Source organism: Narcine bancroftii, chromosome 5 (assembly GCF_036971445.1).
Source record: "Narcine bancroftii isolate sNarBan1 chromosome 5, sNarBan1.hap1, whole genome shotgun sequence".
Classification (NCBI taxonomy): domain Eukaryota; kingdom Metazoa; phylum Chordata; class Chondrichthyes; order Torpediniformes; family Narcinidae; genus Narcine; species Narcine bancroftii.
Genome location: NC_091473.1, coordinates 214,689,828 through 214,708,050, shown reverse-complemented (window position 1 = coordinate 214,708,050; position 18,223 = coordinate 214,689,828). Strand labels below are relative to the sequence as shown.

The 18,223-nt window shown below is 50.1% G+C and overlaps 1 protein-coding gene across 1 annotated transcript; it reads right to left on the bottom strand.

The window, feature by feature from the left end:
* Positions 1–5,482: 5,482 nt before the first annotated feature.
* mpz (myelin protein zero) lies at positions 5,483–17,494 on the bottom strand. Its single transcript, XM_069936418.1, has 6 exons — positions 17,349–17,494; positions 12,332–12,498; positions 11,259–11,472; positions 8,985–9,132; positions 8,335–8,383; positions 5,483–7,491 (listed from the first exon to the last, which is right to left on the bottom strand). Exons 1-6 carry the CDS (start codon positions 17,407–17,409, stop codon positions 7,393–7,395), a joined length of 738 nt encoding a protein of 245 aa, XP_069792519.1. The 5' UTR covers positions 17,410–17,494; the 3' UTR covers positions 5,483–7,392.
* Positions 17,495–18,223: the final 729 nt, after the last annotated feature.

Here is an 18,223-nt window from a genome sequence, read left to right as displayed (position 1 = left end):
CCCTACACCCCAACAGGTAAAAGCTTCCATCCTTACACCCTGATGGGTAAATGCCTCCATTCCTACACCCCAATGGGAAACCCCTCCATCCCTACACCTCGATAGGTAGACCCCTCCAATTCCTACACCCCAATGAGTAAGCCCTCCATGCCTACACCCCAATAGATAACCCCTACATCTGACAGGCAAACCATCCCTACACCTTAACGGGTAATCCCTCCAACCTTACACCCTGATAGGTAAACTTTTCTTCCCTATTCCGCAACGGTTAACCCCCTCCAGTCTCTGAACCTTGATGGGTAAACCCTCCATCTCGACACCTCGATGGATAAACCCTCCACCCCTTCACCCTGACAGGAACATCACTGCCCCTATACCACAACAGGTAACCCCCTCCAGTCCATACACCCTAATGGGTAACAACCTCCAGCCCAACACTGGGCCCTCATCCCTAACAAGTAATCCCATCCAATCCACACACCCCAATGGGTAACCCATTCCGGTCCCTACACCCCAAAATTTGACTCCCTCCAGTCCCTACACCCACTACGGTCTTCACACCCCAATGGGTTAGTCCCTCTGATCCCTACAAGCTAAAGGGTAACCCCCTCTGGTCCTTGTACCCCAATGGATAGTGACCCACCCCATCCCTACAACCTAACTCAGCCTCTCCCTTCAACAGTCCTGTCTGGCCTGTCCACAAAAAGAATGGGACATGGTACATGACAGTGGACTATGGACACTTCAGTAAGTCTGCCCCCTCTCGCTTCCACTGTTCAAAGCACCACTATCTGCCATGGTTAAATCTCCCGCAATTTACAACATATACAACTTCCTCCAGAGGTGTCAATTGCTGTTTATATCGATGATGTCATCCTACAAGGAGATTATAATTTATACATTCATAGTTACAATTTATATGTGGTTTTTACATAGAACCTATGTTTTTTTTTCCTGTTCTGAGGGGTCTCCCTACCTTCCAGAGTGGCTGTTCACACAAACCTCCAAATAACTGTATCACTCTGCGAGTTTAGACAGAATACCTGAAGTGCTGTATTTATGTAGGCTGGACGTGGGACGCCATTGCATCGATGTTGACCGTGACATATAACCTACATGCGATGTACAGCGCCACTGTGGCGATGTTGTCAGTGATGTGAATCATTCATGTCCAAAATATCCTGCAGACAGAAGAGTGCTGCAACATCGCACGCTTTACACATCATCGTGTCATCAATACGTCCTATTCATTGGCCCTTTGCTGCGGATCGCTGGCAGTTCAGTTTGGACTGGAGGCGTTCTGTAAAAATATCTAGGGGTGGACGAGGTAAAATTTCGGAATGGGAATATTATGATCTTTTTACACAGTCTGCATTCCAGAAATTTGGGAATAATTCCTGGAAAGCAGTGGCAGTGTAAAAACATAATAGATTCATAATTACAATGTGTAGTTGCAAAGTTACAGTTTATAAGTAGACCATCATTGATCAATCCACAGTAAGAATCGTATTTATATTGTGTCACCTCAGAATTCCCATTAACAGAAAAACACTTCATGGGGTGGGGGCTTCAAGAGTTTTTATTTAAAAACATAATTTGGCTAACTTTCAGTCCCGACTCCTCCTGGCTATCGTTACAGGGATCCAACACAGACACTTGTGGCACCCGTTAAAAGAGAACACGAGCAGGAATGACATCCATGGCGTCAACCATCAGCCCAGAAAAACAGGGTGCCCCGGGTACATCCCGGATGTATACCTGCCGGCCTGCCCCCTGCCTCACCATGGGATAGCATGGTGACAGGCATCTGGGATCTGTGCTGATGGAGTGCCCAAGTGTGAGGCCAAGGTGCAGGATGTTCAAGCCAAGAGAGGGTGCCCAGATGACTGCGGACTGCCTGCTCATAGACATTGATGGTAAGGTTGCTCACATTTGCCAGCCAAGCCAGGGAAACTAGGCATAAAAGTTGGTGATCAAACAAATTCCTTTTTCTACCCTCCCCTCAGATACTGAGCAGCAGATCTTCCATCTGGGCACCCTCCAACCGGATGGCATTAGCATAGATTTAGCTGGTTTTCATCAGCTAACCCTTCGCCTCCCCCCACCCCCAACTTCTCCCGTTTCCTTTCCTGTGGCTCTGTACCTGCATACAGAAAAACTGTTCCCCCTCCCCTTATCAATTCTCCCCCTTTCCTCTCTCTCCTGGCCTCCATACCCTTTTGTTTATGATTTGTAATCCTTCCCTGCCCTTTTATTCAGACCTGCCTGCTTTATCCATACCTTGAAGGGCCAGGCCCAAAATGTCAGACATATATCGTTGCCTCCTATGGATGCTCAGACCTGCTGAGTTCCTCCAGCATCCCTGTGTTATTACCACACTCACAGCGTCTGCGACCTTTTGTGTGGCACTCTGAGGTACAAGATGTGCATTGGGATTTACCAAGGAGAAAGACGTTGAAGATCATGAAATCAGACAGAGGTGAATTGTTGGTCTCAAGTAGGAGGAGGTTAGGTCAATTTTTTTGAACAAATGAAGAATAAATTTAATACTTCTGATAATACCTTTGTCGGTTATTATCAAGTAAAGGCCTTTCTAAATGAAAAACTGGGTATGAATTTGACATGACCAAATTTTAGGGAGGTTGAATTGTTGATTTGTACCAATAATACATGTAAATTTATCTCTGCAATGTATTCCTTCTAAAGAAGGAATGTGTGAGTCAAGAGAGAGATGGGAAGTTGATTTGAATAGGTAAATAGATGAGCAAAATTGGATGGAGTTGTGTAGGGATAGTCTGACAAATATAATTAATGTAAGATACAGGTTGGTATAATATAACTTTTTACCTTAGTTATAGCCTACCTTGTAAAAGATTGAACGATACATTACCAGATTTGTGTTTCAGAAGTGGACAGGAGGTCAGTACATTTTTGCATTCTACTTGGCAGAGTCCTAAAGTAAAACCTTTCTGGCTTGATGAGCAATTTAATAGAACGAATAACAGGGATCAAATTCCCGCAGGATTCAATGCTATTTCTGTTAGGCAATATTAAAGGTACTCGAGTCCACGCTGCTGAAGATCCAGCTGCGCTGGATGGGTCACGTCTCCAGAATGGAGGACCATCGCCTTCCCAAGATCCTGTTATATGGCGAGCTCTCCACTGGCCACCGTGACAGAGGTGCACCAAAGAAAAGGTACAAGGACTGCCTAAAGAAATCTCTTGGTGCCTGCCACATTGACCACCGCCAGTGGGCTGATAACGCCTCAAACCGTGCATCTTGGCGCCTCACAGTTTGGCGGGCAGCAACCTCCTTTGAAGAAGACCGCAGAGCCCACCTCACGAACAAAAGGCAAAGGAGGAAAAACCCAACACCCAACCCCAACCAACCAATTTTCCCTTGCAACCGCTGCAATCGTGTCTGCCTGTCCCGCATCGGACTTGTCAGCCACAAACGAGCCTGCAGCTGACGTGGACTTTTTACCCCCTCCATAAATCTTCGTCCGCGAAGCCAAGCCAAAGAAAGAAAGAAAGATTAAAGGTACTACACCTATATTAAAATTAAATGTGTATCAAATAAAGTTTGTAAAAATTGCCTTAGCAGTGTCTAATAAATGTATTGCTATAACTTAGATACAGACTTAGGAATGGAGAGATGGACTGGGGAAATTCGTAGTTGTAGACCACTTGAGAAAATTACATGCAGCTTAAGTAATAGATACCACTTATTTTGGAAAACATGGTGCCCATATTTACAGAGTGTTCGAATGAAAGTTTAATCATAGCCTCCTTTATTTGAGGGTAAATATGATTTCTGGAAAAGGACTTTCTTGACAATCTCCGGTCTTCCTTCTTATATCTTTTTCCTTCTTTCTTGGGGCAAGCTCTTGGTGCCTGCCACATTGACCATCACCAGTGGGCTGACATCGCCTCAAACCGTGCATCTTGGCGCCTCACAGTTCGGCGGGCAGCAACCTCCTTTGAAGAAGACCGCAGAGCCCACCTCACTGACAAAAGACAAAGGAGGAAAAACCCAACACCCAACCCCAACCAACCAATTTGCCCTTGCAACCGCTGCAACCGTGTCTGCCTGTCCCGCATCGGACTTGTCAGCCACCAACGAGCCTGCAGCTGACGTGGACATACCCCTCCATAAATCTTCGTCTGCGAAGCCAAGCCAAAGAAGAACAAGTGTAATGGATTAGGCTATTTTAGATAATTGTATTGTAAATTTTATTTGGTGGTTAAAATATTCAAAAAAAAAGGAGGAGGTTTGAGGTTCTTGAAGGTCTTGAAGATGTTTATTGGTCTCCAGAACTGAATGGGGTTTAATCCCAGGTTGTTGAGAGAGGTGAGGAGATTGCTGAGCATGGAACAGGCCATTTGGCCCAACTCCTCCATACTGACCAGTGTGGCCATTCTGGGCTAGGCCCATTTGCCTGCATTTGATTCATGTTCTTTTCAACATTTCCACTCAATGTATCTGTCCAAATAGTGTGTGAAAGTCAAAATTGTATCTTCCTCTGCAGATTCTCTGATAGTTGGATGTGAGGGAGGGAAGGAGTAGATTGTTATGGAGCAGGTTTTCATCAGTTATCACATCGTGAACTGAAGGGTCTGTACTGTTCTAATCTCATTCCAGATATGGACCACTCTCAGGTGTAAAAGTTTCCCCTCTGGTCCCTCTTAAATCTCTTCCCTCTCATCCTAAACCTATTTGTATCCTCTGTAGTGACATGGGGAGGTGAAATGTGGGTGAAAGTTTACAGGAGGGCCCTTAACAATGCATTTGTTCACACCTTTGCTGATCAATAATCCATGTGAAGAGTTCAAAGACACTGCTCCCACTGTCTGATGGAGAGATTTCAAAGACTCGCCACCATCTTGCAACAATTACAGCGCCTGAGATCCGGGTTCAAATCTAACGCTAACTGTAAGAAATTTGTAAATTTTCCCTTTATCTGCGTTGCTTTCCTCCAGGTGCTCTGGTGTCCTCCCGAACTTCAAAAACGGACGGGGTTTGTAGTTGAATGTGGTGTATTTGGCCAGCATGGCTTGTGGGGCAGAAGGGCCTGAAATGTGATGTATCTGTGACCCAAGGAAACCCAGTGGGTGGGTGATCCTGGTACAGAACCAGGGCAGCCCGGTGGGTGGGTGGTCCTGGCACTGACCCAGGGCAGCCCAGTGGGAGTGTAGTCCTGGAACTGACCCAGGGCAGCTCAGAGGGTGGGTGGTCCTGGCACTGACCCAGGACAGCCCAGTGGGAGGGTGGTCCTGGAACTGATCCACAGAGGTCCAGTGGGTGGGTGGTCCTGGCACAGACCCAGGGCAGCCCAGTGGGAGGGTGGTCCTGAACTGACCCACGGAAGCCCAGTGGGTGGGTGGTCCTGGCACAGACCAAGAGTACACCGAACACATGCCCTCCTCATGTTTTTGCGATCAATGCTGGTTTCCAATAATAAACGACACACACAGGACCAGGCACTTTGCATCTTTTATTGAATATGAAAAGTCTGTTACATCATTACGGGGGCCTCTGTCTCCATTCTCCACATTTGCCAGAGGTTGGTCCCCACAGGATTAGACACAGGTTCTTGCCGTTAATTCCATTAATACAACAAACAGGATAACCCACATTGCAGTGTTAGTCGTACGGCCTCTCTCGAGAGTGTGGGGGCTTTTTTCCCCTGGGGCAGTTGGGGGAAGGTGGGCCATTGGGGAGTGTGGGGGTTCCCATTGGGGAGTGAGTGTGAGGTGCCCATTGGAGAGTGAGGGTCCCATTATGGAATGTGGAAGATCCCATTGGGGAGTGTGGGGGCCCATTGGGGAGTGAGGTTCCCATTAGGGAATGTGGGGATCCCACAGGGGTGTTTGGGGGCCCATAGGGAGTGGGGGTCCCATTAGGGATGTGGAGAATCCCATTGGGGAGTGTGGGGGCACATTGGGGAGTGATGGTCTGTCCCATTAGGGAATGTGGGGCATCCCATTGGGGAATGTGGGGGCCCATTGGGGAGTGATGGTTCCATTTGGGAATGTGGAGGATCCCATTGAGGATTGTGGGGTTCCCATCAGGAAATGTGGGGTTTTATTAGGGAAGGTCCCATTGGGGAGTTTGGGGACTTCCATTGGGGAGTATGAGGTCCTTGGGTTGGCTGACGGATTCAAGAAGGCTGCACCATCTCAACGACCAATGGCAGCCAGTGTCTTTCAGGTCATTTACCAGCCAAGATAACTAATGGCAGACTCTGTCTCTCTAGCCATAGGCCAGTCAAGTTGACCAATGGAGCTTGTGCCTCTCTGGTCATTGAGGAGCATAGCTGGCCAATGGCAGTTCATTTCTGACTGGTCATTGGACAGTCATGATGACCATTTGCAGCTATTATCTCTCTGGTCATTGACTAGGCAAGCTGACCAATGACAGCTCGTGTCTCCTTGGATGTTGGGCAGCAAGGCTAACCAATGTCAGCCAATCTCTCTCTGGAGTTGGCCAGCCAAGCTGACCACGATGGCCATTGCTCAGCCTTTCCTAAATATTGGTCTGGAGGTTTTAAAAACTGGATTCCTTTGGTGAATTGAAGTTAGTCGACCTTGTAGTATAATGGCCACTCCCATCCCTTGTCCCACTGTCTGCTGTCCTCCCCAACACTTGATGGGGGTAAAGGAAGCACAAGATGGCATCCAAAGCGGCAAGCCATGGAGGACAGTGCCAAGGCAAGGGGAGGGAGAGGAGGGTGGGGTCACAGAACAAGACGAGCACCCACCCATGTCAACCCTCCCATCATGGGAGAGAGGCCGAGACTCCAGGATATCTCTCTACGTTGACCATCTACTAGCTAGTGGCTGTGGCATGGCCTGGATCCATCAGCTTCCTTCCCCCACCGCTCCCTCACCCACCTCCCCGACTGTCCGCAGCCAGGAGGGTCGAGGGAGAGGGTTTCCTGGTTATCGGCAGAGGAGGGGCTGGAGCACAAACTCTGGCCTCTGTGATGTCCGGGTCCGGAGCCGGGGTCTTCTCCTCAAGATGGAGGGTGAGCCGAGTCCGGAGCCGGGGCTTCCCCTCAGGACAGAGGGCGGGACGGGTCCGGAGCTAGGGACTGTCCCTCACGACAGAGGGCAGGTCGGGTCCGAAGTCGGGGGATACCCCTCTGAACAGAGGGTGAGCCGGGTCCGGAGCCGGAGGTTGCGCCTCAGAACGGAAGGTAGGGTGAGTCCGGAGCATTACCTGCCACCCACCCCGCTCGCCGACCCTTTGACCTCAGTGTCGCTTCCTGTGTCTGAGTCGGTCAGAGTCAGCTCGATGGTCATCAGCACCCGCTGGGTTTCCCCAGCTCCGGGCCCAGCCCCCGCTCTCCTCACACCGCCCCCCCGAGCTCCCTCCCGTCCGGCTAACCGCTATTTTCGCTCCCTCTTGGATTCCGAGGTCTTCGCCTTCTTCTCACTGGCCCCCTTGCCGCTCTTGCTCTGGTCCAGGGTGGCGTAGAGGACAGGTCCCTGACCGGGAGAGAGTCCGCATGGTCAGCCTGTCCCCATCACGGCGTCCTCCTGCGTCCCTCTGCCCTGTCACCGGATCCATTTCCCTCCCGATCCATCTCCATTCCTCTGCCCCATCACTGGATCCAATTTCCCTCCCTCTTCCCGATCCACTTCCCTCCCAATCCCTCCCGATCCACTTTCTTCACCCCCTATAGATCTCTCTTCATCACTGCCCAATCACTGCATCCACTCCTTTCCTTCCTCCTTCTCCGGATTTGCCTCCTTATATTCCACACACCCACCTAAACTCAGTTTGCATTCTCTGCCTCCTACCTCTCCCCTCCCCTCCAGCCCCCTCCAACTCTCCTCCTATCTACCCCCATCCACATTCTGTCCGATCATCTCCAGTTCCCTGCCCCCCCCATCTAATTCTTACCCTCCATTCATCTCCCCTATCCAATTCCCATGCCTCCAGTCCATTCTACATTCATGATTGAATGGCGGGGCAGACTCGATGGGCTGAATAACCTATTCTGCTCCTATGTCTTATGATCCTGGCCCCTCTCCTACAATGTACTCCCCATCCCTCACTGTTTACCCTAGCCCTCTCTCATTTTCCCTTTCTTTGCCCACAATCAGCCTCCGTGACCCTCCCATCTAACCCTTCTGCCTCCCATCAGTTAGCCCAACCCCCTCCCTCCCCCCTTCCCTCCCCCACCCTGGTCTTCTGCATCCCTCCTCCCCAGACCTCCGTCAGGTCAAGGGGACTGGTCATCTTCGGTCGGGCTGTCATCTCCGATCCGTGGGCAGAGAGCTCCGGCCTCAGAACCCTGCCTTCCACCCGACAGGTTTCGTACTCACCTTTGTCCCCGTCCCAGACTTCCCGCTGGCTTTTCCACGTTCAGCAGCACTGGAGAGGGGAGAGAATGAATGCACATCCATTATCCAGGCTCTGACAGCTGGGATCTCACCACAGAGTTCGGGGTGGTGGGGTCTCAGTCTGGAGAGACAGAACGGTGACAAGCCCTTCCATCCCACGCTGTCGAAACACACCCCTGTCACCAACTCAACCCTAACATCTTTGGAATGTGAGAGGAAACTGGAGCACCCATAAGAACCCTCCTCCCCACCATGGTCATGGGGAGAATGTACAAACTCCTCGTGCTATAACAGCGTTGCCCTAACTGTGCCACCCATGTATGTAGAACTGATCCCCAGGAGTGGGTTAGAGACTAGGATCTAATCTCAGGGTTCGAGGGTTTGTATATTGAATAACTAATCTGTTAAAATTTGAGATCTAATCCAGGGGTTTGGGGGGTGGGGGGGGGGTGTTATAATGTATATGGAATAATTGATTCCAGGGAATGGGCTACATGCTGGGATCTAATCTTGGGGTTCATCCTTTCTCGTTCCCTCTCACCTTCCTCCTCCCCCATTGTTCTCCTGCATATCCTCTCTCCCTCCCTCTTCCGCCGCCCCCCCCAAACCCCCTCACATGCACCCTTACTTACCTGGCTCCTTTGAAAAAGATGGTCTCACTTCTTGCTCGTCTCCTGACAATGTACCTGAAGAGGTACAGTCCTCCCACAATGAGGAGGATGATCCCTAGGAATGTACCGATGATAGCTCCTGACACAACTCCGGCACCAATGGGAGGGACTGCGGGCAACAGACAGAGCAATTCACTGACACTGCCACATTGATCCGACACACTGCCCACAATCCCTCGATACCGACCCCAGCTTATCAACTGTGGGATCACTCACCTTGTCTCCTCTAGTCTCTATCCTGACCCCCTCTAGTCCCTCCACCCCACCCTGTCTCAGAAACCCCTTCTGATCCCTACACCCCTCCTTTTGTTTTGAATATTTTATTTTTGATTTTCATAGACATAAAAAATTCAAACCAGCACAATCCCTTTCAAAACATATAACGTGCAGAGTCTATTTATTTTCCCTCCCACCCACCCCCCAATACATGCAGTCATGTAAATTATACTTATACAATTACTAGTGGGGTCCATGACCCCTAAAGAAACCTAGGGAAAAACAACCAGGTTGACTAAATAACAAAGATAAGGAATAAAAATTAAAAAAAACAAAACAAAACTTAAAAAAGCCCATCGTCTGCGTTATGTCCTACTTCTTAATTCCACTCATTTCCCTGCTGGGACAGATTGTTACAGAGACCATATTTTGAAGGGGGTGAGCGAGTCAGATCTGTGTGCCCATGTATTTCAAATGGGGTCGCTGCACTCTGACCAATGTGTCGTGCTTCCTCCTTAGATTGTACGTGATTTTCTCCAGGGGAATGCAGCTCCATATTTCCATATTCCATTGTTGTGGTGTTCAATTGGGATTCGGACTTCCACATAACTGCTATACGCTTCCTGGCTACCTTCGCGAACTGAATTTGGTATCTGGACAGTCTTTGGAATGACTCCCAGAAGGTAAAACTCTGGATCCTGTGGAAACTCCACTTTTGGAATTTTTTTCAGAATGTCCCCCCAGGTCCTCCCAGAAGGATCTCATGCTTGTACATAGCCAGGTGGAGTGGACACGGTTCCAATCTCCGAAAGCATATTTCTGAAATTTCTGGCTTTGATTTATGTAATCTTTGTGGTGTGAGGTACAGCTGGTGGTTGAAGTCCCTACACCTTTTGTTTCTCTGGAAACTATTCCTCAATGTCACCTCCTTCAAATCCATGAGCCCTATATTTTTCTGTACTGATATTGGCAGCAATGCCCAAGCAGCAGGATTCCCAGGTTGGGGTGTTGGCTTTCACCTCCAATCTCCCTGCCCCTCTCTGCCCCTCTCTGACCACCTTATCCTATTCCTCCTGCCCTTCTCTTGGCTGGGTTTGGACTGGACTGGGATTGGTTTGGTCTGGGCTGGGGTTGTCTGATTTGGGGTTGGTCTGATCTGGGGTTGATTTGGTCTGGGCTTCGGCTGCTCAGGGCTTGGGTTGATCTGGTCTGGGTTCACTCTGGTCTAGTCCAGGTTAGCCTAGTCTGGGTTTGGGCTGGTCTCTAATGGGTTTAGCTGGTCTGGTCTTGGGCTGGGGTGGTCTGGGTTTGGTTTGGCATGGGCTGGTATGGGTTTAGTTTGGTCTGCGTTTGGGCTGATCTGGGTTTGGGCTAGTCTGGAGTTGGTCTTGTCGGGGTTGGGCTGGTCTTGGTTTGATTTGGAATGGTTTGGTCTGGGCTTAGGCTGGCCTGGTCTTCACATGTATTGATCTGGTTTGGATTTGGCTTGGTCTGGACTGGGTCTGGGTTGTCTAGTTCAGGTTTAGACTGGTCTGGTCTGGGTTTGGTCTGATTTGGGTTGTGGGTGGTCTGATTAGGTTTGGTCTAAGTTTGGTCAGGTCTGAGTTTGCCTGATCTCAATTTAATCTGGTCTGGATTTGGCCTGCTTTTGTCTGGGTTTGGGCTAGGCTGGTAAGGGGTTGGCCTTTTCTGGTCTATATTTGGGCTGGGTTGGACTGTGGTTGGTTTGTCTGGTCTAGGGTTGGGCTGGCCTGGGCTTCGGTTGGTCTGGGCTTGGTCTGGTCTGGGATTGGGTTGCTCTGGTCTAGGCTTGGTCAGGTCTGAGTTTGGTCCGGTCTGGGTTTAATCTGATCTGGGTAGGACTGGGCTGGTTTGGTCTGATCTAAGTGTAGGTTGATGACCCCCTTCCTCCAGCATCGTTGCCAGTGTGTTGCATGTTGTGAGATGGTTGTGCTGTGAGAAGTTATTGGGAGGTTGAGCAGATGCATCTGTTGTGATTTCTACCCAGGTGAGACTTACTTCTGTCGTAGACAGTCAAATGGACATCTGATGATGTCCCCACCACATCTGGAGGGTTCTTCACATCGCAGGTGAAGGTACCATTGTCAATGTAGTCCAGGTTTCGGATGACAATTGACCCATCGTGCTTCGATATGTCCCCAACCCACTCCACTCTCCCCCTGAACTGGCCCCACTTCTCAATGTAAGGAACGCCATTGCCATAGTGAAAGATCTGTAACATGAGCAAAAGGAGATTGTTCTTTGTGTAATCACATGCACGCACCGTACTCTTGCTCTCTTTCTCATAGATATCCAGAGACATACTGTCTCTCTTTCTTCATCTCTCTCTCTCACGCTTCCTTCCCTCTCTTCTCCCCACCCTCGCACCCCCCCCCCACCCCTGGGGTCAGAAACCTGGTGAATCACCCTCCACACTATCCTATCACACACACTCGCTTCCAGCGTGAGATGGTAAGTGAGGCTCCCTCTACACCATCCCATCACACTCCTGGGGTAGGACACAGAGTGAAGCTCCTTCTACACAATCTGGTCACACACTCCTAGGGTACAACACCATCCTCCTTGAAGATTGCACAGACCCTTTGTGTGTGCCCAGGATAATCCCACACACTGTCCACTGAGGTGTTTTGGCCAGGTTGAGGCAGGTTCTCCTGCCATCACCATCCTGCTGAGCTTCAGCAGGCACTGCCTATGGCTATTTCTCTGCCCAGTGTAAGGACCACAGACCTCTGGGTACAGTGGCCTAGCCCCACACATCCCCAGCTCTATACTGACCACAAGGTCCTATGCTGGGTCTGGTCCTGTCATCACATGGACCTCTAACCTCACATGGACCCCCAGGGCCCACTCCGACCCCCAGCCCCAAGTAAACCCCAACCCATACAGACTCCCAGCCTCATGCAGACTCCCAGCCACACATGGACTTCCAGCCCCATATGGACCTCCAACATTGCATGGGCCTACAGCCCAGACAATGAGTTCAGGGCTTGGTTCTATCACCTGGCATTGCTGGAAGCCATGAGTGGGTTGAGAACAATTGTCCCGAACCCTATACCCTCACCCACACTCACTGAGATGATCTCCCTGGAGTTGTCTGGACGGAATCTCCAGCTCAGCGTGGTGAGGTCAGACACATATTCACTGGACCAGAAGCCACAGTACAACGTCACATCCGAGCCCACCGTTTTATGGAGATTGTGATGTGTAGACACCGAGATTGCGTGTGATGGACTCAGCACTGATCAGAGAAAAGGCAGAAGCATTAATCCCCCTCCCTCACACCATCCCTCAGTGACCCCTCTCACCCCAGCACCTGGGGTCTCTGAAGTTAATCCCCCTCCCTCACACCATCCCTCAGTATCCACTCTTCCCCAGCACCTGGGTTCTCTGAAGTTAATCTCCTCCCTCACACCATCCCTCAGTATCCACACTTCCCCAGCACCTGGGGTCTCTGAAGTTAATGCCCCTTCCTCACACCATCCCTCAGTATCCACTCTTCTCCAGCACCTGGGGTCTCTGAAGTTAATCTCCTCCCTCACACTATCCCTCAGTGACCCCTCTCACCCCAGTGGCCTGTGACATTGACTGTACCCAAATGACATTAATCCTCCTCCCTCACACCATGCCTCAGGGACCCCTCTCCCTGGCACCCCTGTGCCCTTTCATCTCTGAAAGTGGGGATGCAGGTAGATGGATTAGTTGGTCAGGGCATTGAGTGCAAGAGTCAGCCTCGTCTTACTTGGAGTTCTATGTGATGTCCTAGTTGACTAGTATAGGAAGGATGTCTTGACACTGAAAAGGGTGCAGAAAAGATAGGGATGTTATTGTGTATGGAACAAACTGTTGGGGAAGGTGGACAAATCCATGGGTTCAGAGGAAAACAGGGCAAATGTAGGCAGGTGGGAGTAGTATGGGTGGGACATTTTGGTCAGGTTGGTTGATTGGGATGTAGGGCCTGTTCCCACACTACATGACTCCATGACTATGAGCAGAGGGCTTGAATTATGCTGGACTGGCTGGGACTTTGTACCCCAGAGCTTAGCTGCGTTGAGGAAGCCTAACAGAGGCTTACACAGACATGATGGGTGAAGATCAGGGAATGGTCACAGTTTTGTTTTCCCTCAGTGTCAGGAATCTAAAACTAAAGGGCAGAGGTTTAAGTTGAGAGGGGAAAGATTTAGCAGGGACCTGAAGGGCTCCTTCCTCACATAGAGGGTAGTGGGTGAGTGTTACGACCTGCCAGGGGAAGGGTTTGAGTTGAGGAAGAGTACAATGCTTTTAAAACATTTAGACTAGGGCATAGAAAGGAAAAGATTGGACAACATGACTTTGTGAAGGGAAGGTCATGCCTCATGAGCCTGAGGTTTTGAAGAGGTGCAAATTAAATTGATTAAGGTAGCTTAGTGAATGTGCTGTATATGGATTTCAATAAGCGTTTGGCAAGGTCTCCAGGGTAGGCTCCTTCAGAAAGTCATGAGGCACGGGATTTAGGGAACCTTGCCTGACGGAGGGCTCAGGCTTGAAACATTTGTTATCCTTCATTTTCCTGCGTGACTTGGTGAATTTCTCCAGAATTTTTGTGTTTTGCACTCAACTCCAACATCTGCAGACTGCCTTGATTAATAGTGTGGATTAAGAATTGCCTTGCAGAAGGTGGCAATAGATGGGACATATTCTGCCTGGAGGTCAGTGACTAGTGGTGTTCCATACTAGAAATGACCTGAATGATTAAGTGGAGTGGGTCAGTAAGCTTGCAAATGATACAAAGGTTGGAAGTGTTGTGGATAGTGTAGAAGATTGTTGTTGGTTACAAAAGGATAGAGGCAGAATGAAGAGTTCAGCGGAGAAGCGTCAGATAAAGTTCATTCGAGATAAGTGTGAGGTGATGCGCTTTGGAAGGTGAAACTTGAAGGCAGAATACATGGTTAATGGCAGGATTTCTAAACAGTGTGGAGGTACAGTGAGATCCAGATCCATGGATCCCTCATGGTTGCCACGCAAATTGATAGAAGGGTTAAGAAGGTGTATGGTGTGTTGGTTTTCATTAATCGAGGAAATTAAGTTCAAGAGCTATGAGGTAATGTTGCAGCTCTTTAAAACTTTGGCTAGACCACACTTGGAGTATTACATTCAGTGTGGTCACCCAACTGCAGGAAGGATAATGGATCGGGTGCCGAGGAGATTCAATGCAATACACAAAAGTGCTGGAGAAACTCAATAGGTCACGCAGGATCCACAGGAATGAAAAGGTAACCAACGCTCTAGGCTTGAGCCCTTTGACGGGTATATGAGTACCTAATTGGGAAGTGGGGTGAAGAGAGGAGGGAGGAAGGGGCAGGAGGAAGTGCACAGACCAACAGGCAAGAGGTCATTGGTGGATACAGATGGGAGGGTAGAAGCTGAGAAATGATAGGGGAAGGGGTGGGTCTCTGATAGGAGATGGAATGGGATGAGGAGATGGAGAAAAGGAGACAGAAGGACAGGGAAGCAGAGAGAAATGGTGGGGGGGGGGGGGGTTAATGGACATTGGTCAATGTTAATGATGTCCGGTTGAAGAGTGCCCAGGCAGAATATAAGGTGTTGTTCCTTCAATTTCCGGGTGGCCTGGGTTTAGCAGTTTTCCTCTAATAGATGCGACATGATCTGCACTTTTGTGTATTGCTTTGCAATCTCACCGTCTGCAGACTTTTCTGTTAAATTCCAGATTTACAAAGATGTTGCCTGGATTGGAGAACATGCCACATGTAGCAAGGTTGACCGAACTAGGGCTTTTCCCTTTGGAATGACAAAGGATGATGTAACAGAGGTCCATAAAGTTATGAGAGGCTGAGATAGGGTGGACAGCCAGTACCTTTTTCCTGGGGTGACAATAGCAAATATCAGTGGACAACTGTTTAAAGTGAGTCTAAGGGTATGTTTTTTAGTCAGGAACAGTGGATGCCTGGAACACATTGCTGTGGGAGGTAGTGGAAGCTGGTACAATAGAGACATTCAAAAGACTCTAAGGCGCATGGGTGTTAGAAGAATAGAGGGTATGGATGTGAAGTAGGGAAGGATTAGATTGTTGTCGAGTAGATTTACAAAGGTAGACAAAACGTCATGGGCTGAAGGGCTGAAAAAGTAAAAACACATCAAAATGCTGGAAAATTTAGCTGGTCTTGCATTGTCCATAGAAGATAAAGATATATTGCCCATGTTTCGGGTTTGTGCCCTTCTTCAAGGAATAAGCAAAGGAGAATGCTCTGTGTTAGAGATATGGCCATGTAAGTAAATGGGACTTGATCAGGTGGGCAGTGGCCAAAATGATCGTTTGGCTGAAAGGCCTGTACCCTTGCTGTAACTAAGGCTCAATGATCGATCATTCCCCTCCCTTGTATCTTAACAACCTCATTCTCCCAGCGCCCGGTGTCTCTGACTGTCACCCCACTGATTTTTAATCCACCCCTCTCACACGGTCCAGTTTTGAACACTCACAGGGCAAGGATCAGACCCAGAGTGATGCTCCCTCTACACCACCCCATCACACACTTCTGGAATCAGAAATAGAATGAAGCTCCCTCAACACCATCTCATCACCCACTCCCAGGGTCAGACACAGAGCGAAGCCTTCTTAATACTGTCTCATCTCACACTCCAGGGGACAAACCCAGAGTGAAGCTTCTTCTTCACCATCCCATCATATAGTCCCAGGGTCAGACACAGAGCGAAACTCCCTCTACCCTCTACAGCAGTGAAGGATGTGAATTCCTTTTCAATGATTGGGCTCTGGATTCCGGTCTCCGCCTCTGTTCAGGAACATCCCACATGATAACATTCCAGAAAAAGTTGTATGGGCTGCTGGCATTCCGTGGGAACTGACTGGCAAGTAGCTGAGTGTCTGGATAGGTGCTTGCCTGTGGAAATCCTAGACATTCTCCATATAATTTCTGCAAACCCCAGCAGCCCCTTACCCTCTCCCATACCCCAGCAGTTCCTTTCCCACTGGAGGGGATTAACCCTCTTCCTCCCACACCCAGGAGCCCCTTCTTCATCAGTGGGGATTAACCCTCTCCCATCGCCCGGCACTCCTTTCCTACCGGAAGGGACTGACCCTCTCCCATACTCCAGCAACCCCTTTCCCATCGGAGGGGATTAACCTTCTCCCTTCCACACCCCGGCAGCCTCATTGGAGGGGATTAACCCTCTCCCTCCCACACCTTGGTAGCCCCTTTCTCATTGGAGGGGATTAATTCTCTCCCTCCCTTACCCTAGCAGCCCATTTCCTATTGTAGGGATAAACCCTATCCCATACCTCTCCCATCGGAGGAGGTTAACCCTCTCCTTCCCACACCCTGGCATCCCCATTTCCACAGGAGGGGTTTAAACCTCCCTCCCATACCCCAGCAGCCCCTTCCCCACTGGAGGGGATTAACCCTCTCCCTCCCACACCCCGGCAGCCCCTTCCCCACTGGAGGGGATTAACCCTCTCCCTCCCACACCCCGGCAGCCCCTTCCCCACTGGAGGGGATTAACCCTCTCCCTCCCACACCCCGGCAGCCCCTTCCCCACTGGAGGGGATTAACCCTCTCCCTCCCATGGTCTGGCAGCCCATTCCCCACCGGAGAGGTTAACCCTCCCCCTCATATACCCGGCCATCCCTTCCTCATTGAAGGAGTTAACCCTCTCCCTCCCACACATCAGAAGCCCCTTCCCTATTGGAGAGGATTAACCTTTTCTCCACCTCTCTCCACCCACATATCTGCAGCATCTTCCCTCTACCTGCCCTGGGGCAGATGGGGCAGCACACACACAGGGCAGCCATTCCCTCGTCAGAAGGGATTAGCCCTCTCCCTGCACTCCCCACCCACCAGCAGCCTCTCCCCGTTGGAGGGGATTAACCTTCTCCCACCTCTCTCCACCCCCACAGGGGCCAATTCTTCCCTATCATGGGGATTAACCCCCCTCTCCCCATTTACAGCAGGTAAACAGATGACATCTTCAGCATGCAGCCTTTCTGGCATCATTAACCCTCTCCCTCCCAGAGACCCGACATCACAGCCTCCCCTGCAGCAGCAGGAACAGTGAGGGGGAGCTAATGGCCATCCTCACCTGCGAGTGCACAGAGCACGGCAGTGCAGCAGAAGGAAGCGGCCTTCTTGTGGTGACACATGTCCGTGCCAGGAACGTGTGGGCAAGGAGTCAGTGAAGTGCGAGCTGTCTCCCTGCCGTTAGTGATGCCCCTGCTGTTGCTCAGTCAGCTCTCCCGCACTAACAGGATGGCACAGGGAGTTTTTAAGCTGGAGAGACCCCACCCCTGAGCTGGGGGCAGGGGGAGGCTGGACCGATTGGCACTGACAGGGAGCTGAGCTGCACTGGGCGGGCATTCAGTCTGGGCACAAAGAAGTGAGTGTTCACCAAGGGAGCACTCACTCACACACTCACCCTCACATACACACCAGCACAGCAGAGAATTCCGAGGATTGTTTTGGAACAAAGGAGGACCTCTCCTGGTCCATCGGCATACGGGGGAGATGTCGCTGAGAGACTATTGCTGGCATCACCAGTTAACTGTCTGCATGCTGAGTTCTCCACTGTTCACTCGGGCAGGGCCGGCATCTCTTTTGCTGCACTCTTCAGGGGTGGGGTTGAAACACAGAACAAAGTGCTCAGTGGGTTATGAGTTCGGGGTTTATATACAGAATCACACGCCCGCAGGAGGGGGTTATGGATGTGGAATGAAACCTGAGGTTCGATGTTTATATACAGAATCACAGATCCCCAGGTTTGTGTTAAGGACAGGGATCTCATCCAAGGATTTGGGGGTTTATATATAGAACAGCAGATCCCCGGGAGCGGGTGACAGGCTGGGATCTAATCCAGGCATTTGGGAGTTTATATATGGAATAACAGACCCCTGAGAGTGTGTTACAGACTAGGATCTAATTCAGGATTTGGAGCTTTATATATATAACAAGGCTCCAGGA